This window comes from Haliaeetus leucocephalus, unplaced genomic scaffold (genome assembly GCF_000737465.1).
Source record: "Haliaeetus leucocephalus isolate CR32 unplaced genomic scaffold, Haliaeetus_leucocephalus-4.0 Scaffold217, whole genome shotgun sequence".
Classification (NCBI taxonomy): Eukaryota; Metazoa; Chordata; class Aves; order Accipitriformes; family Accipitridae; genus Haliaeetus; species Haliaeetus leucocephalus.
In genome coordinates this window covers 11874383-11885648 of record NW_010972653.1, presented here as the reverse complement: position 1 = coordinate 11885648, position 11266 = coordinate 11874383, and the positions used below count along the sequence as shown (strand labels likewise).

The following is an 11266-nucleotide window of genomic DNA, read 5'->3' as shown; positions in this document are numbered from 1 at the left end:
GTGCCACGGGGCCCGGAGCCTCCCGAGGGCCCGAGGAGACGGCAGGTCGCCTACGGCACGTCATGGCGTAGCGGTTCGTTCTTCTCCCTGCAAAACCACCCGGTGACCCAACGGTCCCTCGCCTCATACTATTGCAGCGCTGGAGAAGGTGGAACTGGAATACTAACTGACTGATACAGCAGGACATGGGCTTATTTTAAAACAAATAATCTCCATTGTATGAAATGTATTTTTTATATATATATATATATATGAAATCCACACACCTTCCTATGCACGCTTTAATTCCTTCCTGATGGATCTCAAATCGTGACAAGGTTTAAGCATGAATTAAAATGTCATTTTTTGGTATTAAACTGTACAATGTTATTAGTATTTGCACGCTGCCAAAGGCCATTCTAATCAGCTCGACAGGAAATAATAAAACACTTCATAATGTACTTCACCAATTTACAAAGAATTTCAAATCTAAAAAAATATACAAAGCAAAAATAAGTATGGCAAATATCAACAGTTTTACCAGTCAGGTCTTTTTCTTTATTTAAATTTTCAGAATTCTGTTTATTATACTTGTGTCTTACAGGCAATGAAGAAATGAACAGAGACTTTCTATAATTTTCATCTCTTAAAATAAATATTAGTCCAATTAGTATTTAATTAAACACTAGATTATTTTGCTATATCCAGCTGTTCCATGTGGGTCTACACCATGAAGTCTCTAAGTAGAAAGCACTCCACTTTCTATCTTTATGTTTATTTATGTTCCTCCTACACTGGTTTTGTAACTGAATTTTATTTTTATGACGTGGGGTCGGATTACAATTGATCTGTTTGTATGTTTATTAAAATACCACATGCTGTGTCTCTCATGTCAGGGACTGAAGCAATTTGATTTTGATTTATTTGCAACACAAGTATGATAAGCATAATGTTATTCTTCTAAACTAACCAGATGTACAATATGTAAATAGAAATGGCTTATTTGCCTTTAATGATAGAATGTTACCTGTACAGTAATTTAATATATTGCACTTTGAAATGTAACATGCACAGATAACATATTATCAGGTTTTTCAGTAGGCATCTAGATTACTTTTGATTCTTTCTTTTTTTTTTTTCTTTTTTTTGGAACAAAGGTGGAACAAACAGAAATCATAGATATCCAAAGCCTCTATTGAACATTTTCTCATAATGGCATGGGAAATGTAAAATACAGGGTTGGCATCATTCATGCAGGCCTATTTTTGCCTGAGAACATCAAATAAAATTTTAACATACTAAAAACCTATCAATAAATGTTTTTAAAATTAAAGACTTATACAGATGGCTCCAAGACAGCATTATTAGGTCAGCTGGGATCTATGCTTATCTGTAATCTGTTGTTTTTACCATTTGTCTTTATACAGTCTGATTACCGGCAGGACCAAATACAACTTGTCTTAATCGCATGACCTGTTGCTGCAGGTGGGCGTTTTCAGGCGAGTAAGTCAAGTGTGATTTCTCCTTGAAGTGTACAGGAAAATTAGATAAAATGTATCAGCTGCCATGTGTGTGTATATATATATATATATGTATAGGGGTTGTGTGTCTGTTTTAAATTTCTTAATTCTAGGAAAGACACTGGCTTTAGTTTTGTGTTGATATTTCTAAATAGCAGCTCCACTTTAAATAAGATACAAGTTTTCAAGACTAAAGATGCCAGTGTCTGCAGGTACATTTCTATTTAAAATAGTACAACAAATATAGGAAGTAGCATCAATATTGTACACTACCTAGGATTCAGCTCTTTCCTTAATAGAAAATGCCTTGAAAACACGAGGGATGGGAAATATAATGTTTTCATCTATAGAAGAATATTTCTGGGATTTATTCTTTTTTTTTTTTTTTTTTTTTTTTTTTTTTTGCATTTTTGAAGGATATACATTCGTCTTCGTTTTTGCTTCCAAATAAAGTTTAAGGCTACTTGGTAAAGTATATACCAGATATCAGGCTCAATTTACAGGGTTTTCTCCTCACAGAAACTTCTCAAAGCTTCATCTCTTAGGATGCCTATCTTGAAGCTAAACATGCTTTATCAGCTGTGCTCCAAAGACAGAACTCATGCTTAATACTACACACTGTAGGAAAAAGAGAAGGAAAAAGAAAAACAAAAAAAAACCCAAAAGAAATCAGATTTGAAGCAATGTGAGATCTGCATAACCTATGATACCTCATGTTTTCAGTCATCCATCAGGCTGCAGGGTGGGTGGGATTCGGATTTAAAGTGCTCATCAGGTGAAGAACCAAAGTGCTTGAGTATAATTAAATAGCTGTTCTGCCTATGGCTAAATACATTGCATTTGTTAAAGCAGGTAAACAGGGGATGCAGTAGTTGGGGCTGTCTGTCTCACTGGGTTCAGACTGTTTTGACCTAAAGTAGTGTTCAGTAGGATTCAAACCTTGGAATCGGGGGCTGTAGGTTACTCATCTTATTGCGTCTTCACCTGAAGACTTCTAAGTGCTGGGTTGCTCAGTTGGCTCTGGAAGGTAGGTGAAGTGGAATAATTCTGTCTTAATTTGTTTAAAATTAAAGCCTCTTGACTGTGGTAGTTACCACTTCTCTCTTCTGACAATGCGAGGCTTGAAAATATATTATTTTCCTTATATTCCATGGCTGGAAATCATTTATCTCGAGTCATGTTTTTTTTTAATGTCTGAAGCAAGCAAGAAGCTTATTCTTGCCATAAATGATACTGCATAGAAAAATAGTTCTAAAAAAAAAAATACAACTGTAAACCACAGTTCACCTTTACCTTAACATAACCATTTAAACTTAGATATACTTACCACTCACATTCATATTTCTTAAACTGTTTACAACATCACAACTGGCATTTTAAACAAGCAAGATTTTTTTTTTTTTTCTCAAGGATACCCTGGAAACTCAATTGATATAACATTTTGAGAGTTTGAAATATTACATGTAGCACAGCTCTTGAAATGAAAGAGAGAAGGTTTATAAAATAAATGTTAACACGTAAAAGAACTGTTAAAAATGCAATGAGTGTTCCAAAGGAGCGAGTATAACTTTTTCTTTACACATCTTGCTACAGAAGATCTAACTTTTTAAGGCTTCCGTTTTCCTTTCACCCATCACTCAAGTCCTCTTGCATTATAATTTTGCTTAGGTTTCAGAGTGTCGTTATACTGCTAACAGCAAACGTTTCTCAGTGGGCATTCCCACCACCACCACCAGACTTGAATGCTTCTTGGTTTCTGATGAACTTTGGAGTTTTAGTGGCTGGATATCCCTGTTCATCTCCAGAAACTTGACATGACATGAGAGGCCTAATGTTATTTTGCAGTAACAAAGATGAGAAGAGTGGCAGAGCGCATGGGTAAATATGTTAGCTGGGTTCTAGGAAAAGAAACTGGAGGTCAGAGAGATAAATGGGTTCTTTCTTTCCTGCTCTTTACATTTGTAGCACCTTCTACTTGGATTAGCTAATGCCTCTAGTGAATGGTGAGATGCACCCATTTATAGTTTGTTATTCTTATCCCTAATTATCACACATTTTATAAAAATATAAATAACAAAAAAAGTAAGCTGGGTTCCATCTCAAGAGGTGTTTCTTGTTGTCCTCTGAGAATATATTGGATAAGTCAGGTCTCGACAAGCCCTATCCATTGTAGCTGATAGTAAGTCAGACAATAAATACAAAAAGAAGTTGTTCTTGCGGTGAGCTCAGCAAATTCTGAGGAAATCAAAAGCATTCCACTGTGCTTATGGCACAAAGAACACAACAGCAAGGGCATATTTAGTGGAGAGAATGAGACAAAAATTACCAGGTAAGTGACAAACTGTACAAGCATTTTGTTTAAAAAAGGAACTCTGCAGCATTCTGTCTTTAAAGCCGGGTTTGAGCCTCTGGGATATATATCTCGATGCTGTCTGCACGCTCTGTGGCTGAATTCTGCCGGAAAGAGGCTGCTCTTTTAGCAGCCATTAGCCGTCTTCTAGCTTCTTGTCGCTGTCTGTCGGGTAGGTCCAGAGATTTTTCTCTTGTGATAGGGAATTTTCCTTTTGGGGGCTTCTTTGGTACAGGAGGAGGAACCTTTCTTTCTTCCTGCAATAGGGTATTAAAACTGAGGGTGAACTGCGTGCGGAAGGTTCTGTCAGCAGAGCATGCAAATCGAAGACATGAAATGCAAAATACTGGTTACGTACATCAAGCATGCTCAATTTGTGCTCTCCAGTCAGCTGGCTACTGGATTACATGAATAGCTATCCACACTAGGGACACTGACAAAACCCTGTTGTTTCAGCAACCATTACAAATTCTGCAGTCCTATGCCTTAAAAAAGACTACGCTTCCTTCTACTGTCCTTGCAGGTATCCTGAACATGCAATCTGCGTACCTCACTTTCATACGAATTTGTTTACTTTTAGCTGACACATTATTACATTCATTATAAACAGAAACACACACTGGCTCTCCAATAAGAATTCAGCGCATCTGTGTGGTCTGATCAAGTGAATAGACTGTCTAAGATTAGCAGGACAGGATTTTTAATTAAATTAATCATACTGAGTTTAGCCTCAGCTGGATATGAGATAGCAGCTGTGTATACATGTCTATTAGTTTAGTCTCCTCCATGAATTGCTAAATGGAAACATGCAAGCACCAACCAGAGGGAGAACATAGGGCTAATTGTTCTGCTTGCCAGCCTGGATGATTTTAAAGAAAATTATATTGAAGAATTATCAGATTATAAAGTGAGAGTCAGTAGATTTTGGTATGAAAGTAGCTGTAAATTGCTCTGCAGGTTTTAAATCAAGAACTGTTTTGAAGTATGAAATTGGTATTTTACTCCATTTAGAGACTGTGAAATATCATATAAGGGCCTTAAAAAGATCGTGTAGAATCACAGAATCACACAATAGTTTAGGTTGGAAAGGACCTCTGGAGGTGATTTCATACAACCCCCGTTCAAAGCCCACTTGAAATTAGATGCAACTTGGAAGTTAAAGCAGGTTTTTCAACATCATATTTAATACTAGACTGAATAGCCCCAAAGACGGAGACTCCACAACTTCATATGTATAGTAGTGTTACTATGATCGATCTTTCTGCCATATCACTTCATATAGTAATAGTAATAGTCCAGAGTATGGGCTGTTCCTTATGGAGAACACAGTTAATATGATGCACAGCAGGATTCAAATAATACAAAAATCGAACTGATGCACCTATGGTTCACAGACTCTTCATCGCTTGGTCTTTTTTTTTAAAACTAATTCTGAGTCTACTACCAAAATGCATTAGCCAAGCCTAAATAACTACGGTTATTTAAGAACATAGTTCTACATTCTCAACTCAACAGGAACAGTGCAGCAGCCTAAGATGCTATTCCCCATGACAGCCAGCTCTTCCAGTCTTTATTTTCTCTATTTCCTGTTTTCAGCCAGGAACATAGGGGCTCCATTCCTGTTGTCCCATCTTTTTTTTTTTTTTTTTTTTTCCACTTTTAGTTATTTCCCTCTTAGGAACATCACTGTTGCTGTCATGATAATAATTTCTTACTTCCAGTTGTCACTAGTAAGCAAGAGTTGCAAACTCACCATCCACCAACCAGTTGGCTGAAAATTAAAATCCAAGAGGAGCATGAAGAAATGAAAGAGTTGTCAAAATGCCTCCTAATTCCTCCCAAACCAAACAAGTATTCACCTGAGGCCAACAGTACTGACTCAAACCAAATGCTGTCTTCATCTGACTGATATAATAATCAGCAAGGACAGTGAGATAGTTAAGGTGAGGGATGGAGCTCTAGAAAGGGGAAAGGCAGTTTCAGAAATACATTGCTTTTGTGGGCAATTTGCCACCTTTGGTTTGTAAGTGTCGTGGCTGGGGTGTCTCCCAGGTGGTGGAGTTGCAGGGCAGAGGTGCAGGCAGTTTGCCAGGAATACTCTTTGTTCCCCCCAACTTTTGTGGGCCAAGCTTTAGTTTGATCTGAGCTATGTTTTGCCGCATGCTTTTATCTCACTCCTGTTCTAGTATCAGTTGTGTCGTGCAGGCAGGATTGAACGCTGTTGGTGCTCAAGTTTGAGCTGCCCAAAATGTGGCAAAGTGCTGAGTTTACCTTGATTGAATTCTCGGGCTATTGTCCTTAGTCTGAATGAATCAGAACATATTTCAGTTCTAGCCTTTAGAATGTGAATCCAAATAATTTGAACAAAAGTGTTATGGAGTGGACTAACTCAGAAAAAAACATTTTATTTGTTATACAATTCAGCTCAACTTTGTTAAAAAGAAAAAAACCCTCACATCTGATGAAGGTTTTCCTGTATAAATTGAGCCATGCCAACTATATACTTTCTAGGGTTAGAAACTTATCGTGTTTCACTATTGTATTTAACACAAGGAGACCGCAAGACTGCAAATGGGGAGTAAATGGTATTGTCCACGGTCTGCTTACCTTCCTTTCAGGTGATTCTATTATTTTCCATTCATTGAGTTTCAACTGGTGCAGTTCATCAAACTTCATGCTGACGTCTTCAATTGAGAGCTGCAATAAGTCCCAGAAACCTGCTAGGTCCTGGGAAGTTGGTCTCGGCATGGCACTCGGGTCCTGTCACGCACAAAGGAGAGAATATGAATAGACCAGGAGGCTTTCAACAATGTGCTTTGAGGCAGGAAAGGCATTGCGCCAGATTACATCACTACAGTGCTGCTCAGTGCTAAGGCTATGCGCGCTTTACAGCTGGGAGCTGTGACTGGAAAGTTGTGCCTCCTACGCAACCCAAACATGAATGAGTTGGATGTCATATGCGAGCCTTCCCGAATCCATGCGGCACGGGAAGTTCCTTAGCACCATATGCTGTGCTGACCTGCATTTCTAAAAAGGAACAAGCTGACAGCCTCTGCCTGCTGATTATTAAAGGGAAGGGGAACGTGGTTCATATTCTAGCCAGCCTGGAGTCTTTCTGGTTAAAAATTACATTCACGATAGCTGATTAGAAGGCAAAACAACACCACGAAGGAGTTGTCAGCTTATGCTGAAGTCAATGTTTACATTGTCTTGCATTTTCAAATGTATATGTAAGGTATAAAGTTTTGATGCAGTTGGTAGGAATTTGCTCTCCAGAGAGTTGAATCACGCTCAGCGGCTGGGAAGGCACTACCCCCAGGTACTGCAATTAAGTGGAGCTACGTGCACAAGACTTAATGGAGCAAACATTGGTAGTAACGATTAGCAAGATGACCCTCCATTTGACTATTAACCTGATGGCAATGCTGGATAAAAATTACATTAGAAGGTGGTATGCAGACTCTTAACCCTATGCTCTATGAGCATTGGTACTAGTTCAAGAAGACAGCTTTGTCACTTTAATGAAATGGGGCTTAATTGGTAAACACCTCTGCAAAGATGATGGAGAAATGTCTCTTCCCTTCCAGCCATTAAGATGGTCTACAGAATGGAGCTGGGAGAGATGGAGTCAAAACCAGGGCAAAGGGACTCTGGATGCCCCCCTTCCTGGACAAAAGCTGTAATGACTAGTTTACTATGTTAGAAACACTGGTGGTATTGCTGAAGCAAGGCTCCGTGCTCCATCTTTTACAAACCTAGTGGACAAAGGCATTTTAGATATTAAACACAACCCCACATAGTTGCCTAAATACTGGGAGATAAGTCAGCATTTCTATTGAATTCCTCCCTTGAATCGCACATTTCTAGGGGTCTTAAACTAGGAATTGCTACTCCAACTTGGGTTTGCAGATGTCACTGTGGGAGCTGAGTGCCTGGAGCTGGGCATGACATGTACTGTCACCCATACCTAAACTCGTTTGGGAATCTGGGCCAAGAACCAGCCTAAAAGCCTATCCACTTAGAAGTCTTCTTCAATAGAAGAAAGTCTCCTTTTCATAGGGAGCTTCAGGGACTTAACAGAACTGGCCGTATAAATTATAATGGACTTCTGGGAAACACGATACAACTCCAGATTAGTGTTCACTGAAAATTACTTAATTGGGTAGATCTCAGTTTACTCAAAAACCATTTAAAAATTATGCCAGTGGCATTAGTTACCCTACAGAGGTCAACATGTCAGTCTTCAGGAACCGACTCCCTGTGTGAAATTTGTCAGGACGGTCCCACAGCAATATATCTTAGATTGCAGTCTTTTCTCTCCAGCCTGGTCTCCTCAGTCCCTCTCCCCAGTTTCCTCTAAACAGCCATAAAATGATGCCACTCATTGAAATGCGTTCTGAATCAAGGCTAATTGCTCTTCTGTACCTTTGTTTGCCCCACTCTGCTCATCGTGTTTGGGACGATCGCAGCCTCCAGCGCGGCTGCTTGCAGAGGAGCGTGCGGTGCGTTGGCTGGACACAAGAGGGCTGCCTCCTGCTGCTATCACTTATGGATCCACTGCCAACGGATAAATGCTAGCGCAAATGATTACTATTACAGCTAACGAAGTTTTGAAAAGATTGGCTTAAACCTGTTTCTTCTCGGAAGCTGCTCATTTATTTGCATCTTATTTGGAATTCAGCTTTGCAGCCCTTCTTCTGAAGGAAGCCTAAAGCAAGCACCTAGCCGGTGCTCGAGCCATTCTGCTTTTGCCTGCAACCATGACATGCTGAGCGATGATTTCACGAGCTGAGCAGGATCTGTGCTGACTAGAGAGTATAGAGGAGGACATTTCAAAGAAAAAACAGGGTGTTACAAGAGATAACGTGAATAATGCAGAAGGGAGTAGTTATTAATCAGTGATGTTTTTTTTCTAGCAGTTAGTGGGAACAGTACACTGTAGGAGATAGCCACCCAGATTCTTTAAAAAAACTTCATCGAAGCTTGCATTTTTATGAATTTACCCTAAGTGAGAGGCTTTGGTAAGCGATCTTAACCCCAAGCATAATCAAATGTGTCCCTTGAAGTTCCCATGACTCTTTAGAAGAGTCCATAGGTGATGGGTGAGTTTCCTGGGTTAAATTTCAGTTTGAGTAAGTATATTCCTCTTCCTAAACCCTTGCTGCATTTCAAATTGGCAGAAGTAAACACAGTTGCTCTTTGTCCTACATTTATGCTTATTGCCGTTGAACACTGTTAGAGAAACTGCTGTGTGGTCACCCTGAAAGTGCGAGATGTTTTCGAGTGGGGGAACGCACTAACTGGCTGCTATCTGGAAGCGTTCCCGTGGGGCACCAAGATGCTGCCTTAGGAGCATATGGAAAGCCTGCTGTGGATATGCGCTAAGTGATGATTTAACAACAAACTCTATCCTTAGGCATAGTAAGAAAAGCCTCAAAACATGAATGAGCTAAAAGTCCAGTTCTGCAGTTGCTGCTTTCTGCAGAGCCCATTGCTGATTTAATGAAGCTGAAGAATATTCAAAGCCTAAATCTTCAGAGTGGGATAAAGCTGCTGTTATGGAGTTCAAAGGTTTATTATCCAAATAAGAAGGAGAGAAATAAAATCTTGCCAGTTTTTTGGTCGTGTTTTCTGCAAAGCTGTAGATTTCTTCTTGTGCTCCTATTGCTTTTGCAGTAATGAATTGTTCATGCTTCCAAACAGCTGACGGCTGTGCTGAGCAGGAGCTGCACTTGTTATCACAGCAATGCTCTCGAGCACAAGTGCTGGACCCACTTGAAGATAAATGAAGTGGAGTGGAGGTTAGGCTCTCCAAATCTTAGTTTGCATAGCTTAATCAATCAGGTAATGGAGGGCACTTTGAAATTTGCAGTGAGAAACTTTTAGACATTGATGAAGATTTCCTCCTTTTGCTATGAAAAAAATGACTAGATAGGGAGCACATATGATGTATTTGATATTACAAACGTGGTCATCTCCTGCTTGCCTGGGTTTGCATATTTCCTCTGTCATTCTGTAACAGCTATTAAAATTCTTGTTTTGACAGAGTCTTTGAAGTGGATAATTGGATTCTTTCCTAATGAGGACCATATATCTTATCATTTTCTATCAGAAGGTAGGACATTTTTGGCATGACTTTCTCAGTAATATTTGATTGCAGTTTCAGGAATTCTGGATGCTTAACTTTATGGACAGAAAGTAGCAAGTAGGTCTCTGCAGAATGGATGTTTTGCCTTAAAAAGTTATGTGGCAAATACTAACAAGTAAAGAAATGTATCTAACCAGACATAGAGGTCAAATCTGCTGTTATGTACGCAATACAATTCAGCACTTCTAATATATGAGGTGTAGGGGCAGTCAAAAGGTGAAAGATACACTTGATTTTCGAGTGAGTCAATGAAAGGTATTCTACCACTAGCTGTAGCTAGAAGAATTACGTTCTTCTATTGATTAGTGCCATCTTGCCACAATGTTTGTACCACTGATGGCTGCTGTCATATTAATGAAGATAACATTTAGAATTGAATTAGTCTCTAATGAACTTCCAGAACAATAGCAGTGACTTTCATAAGTCATATACTGCATCTGTTCCTTTAGCCCTAGGAAATCTTATATATAATTGGCAATGCAAATTATGAAACCCAATTTTATGAACATTATGTATATTCCCATTTCCAAGATCAGTCCTATTTTCAGGTACGTAGAAAGCTGGATCACGTATTTTCTGCTATTCTGCTATTTTACCATTCTCCATTTACTGTAATGTGAAAAATTTCTCCTTTCTTACGAGAAATGTAGTTACTATTTTAGGGTATTACAAAAATAAGCCATAATATTATGTCTCAGAAAACTTGCATTTGTTCCCTTCTCATTTTTTTTTCTTTAATAAAGACATCAAAAAAAGAAAAGACAAAACACAGCCAGACTGAAATTACTGAAATTACATGTTTGCTTTGACAAAAAAATGTACTAACACCATACTTAAGGATTAAGTTAAAAAAAGAAAAAAAATGAGCAGTAAGATAAAATGTGAGACATGAAAATGACATTTCAGAATGCTACTGTTTGGATATACTACACTTGTTTCTGTTGTTGCCTTTGAAGTAAAAATACTATATTCTAAAATTTAAAGTTACATTTTGTGGAATATCTATGGATGAACAGCCTTAAACTCTTCAAGAATGGCCAGACATTGTGACTTACCAGATTTTGCTGACAAAGCCAATAAAATTGCTGGAATTTCTGAGACATGAGGAGCTGAGCACTTCCAACAGCACTTCGGATCTTACCTAGGACTAAGCATACACACAGGTTATTACCAATAGATGTCTTTTGGCAGTACATGCAAAATCCAGCTCAAAAAATATGTAGCTAAAATTACTGTTTATTTTATAAGGGAAGTAAATATTTGTTTTTG

General features: G+C 38.6%; 1 protein-coding gene across 1 annotated transcript in view; it reads right to left on the bottom strand.

The window, feature by feature from the left end:
* Positions 1-1893: 1893 nt before the first annotated feature.
* The window catches only part of DLGAP2 (discs, large (Drosophila) homolog-associated protein 2), a 101162-nt gene continuing 91789 nt past the window's right edge, over positions 1894-11266 (bottom strand). The window contains exons 9-11 of the mRNA XM_010566733.1: positions 11053-11144; positions 6457-6609; positions 1894-4106 (exon numbers count right to left, since the gene is read on the bottom strand). Coding sequence (XP_010565035.1) covers positions 3888-4106; positions 6457-6609; positions 11053-11144 — 464 coding nt within the window. The 3' untranslated portion in view covers positions 1894-3887. The remainder of the gene's footprint in view (positions 4107-6456; positions 6610-11052; positions 11145-11266) is intronic.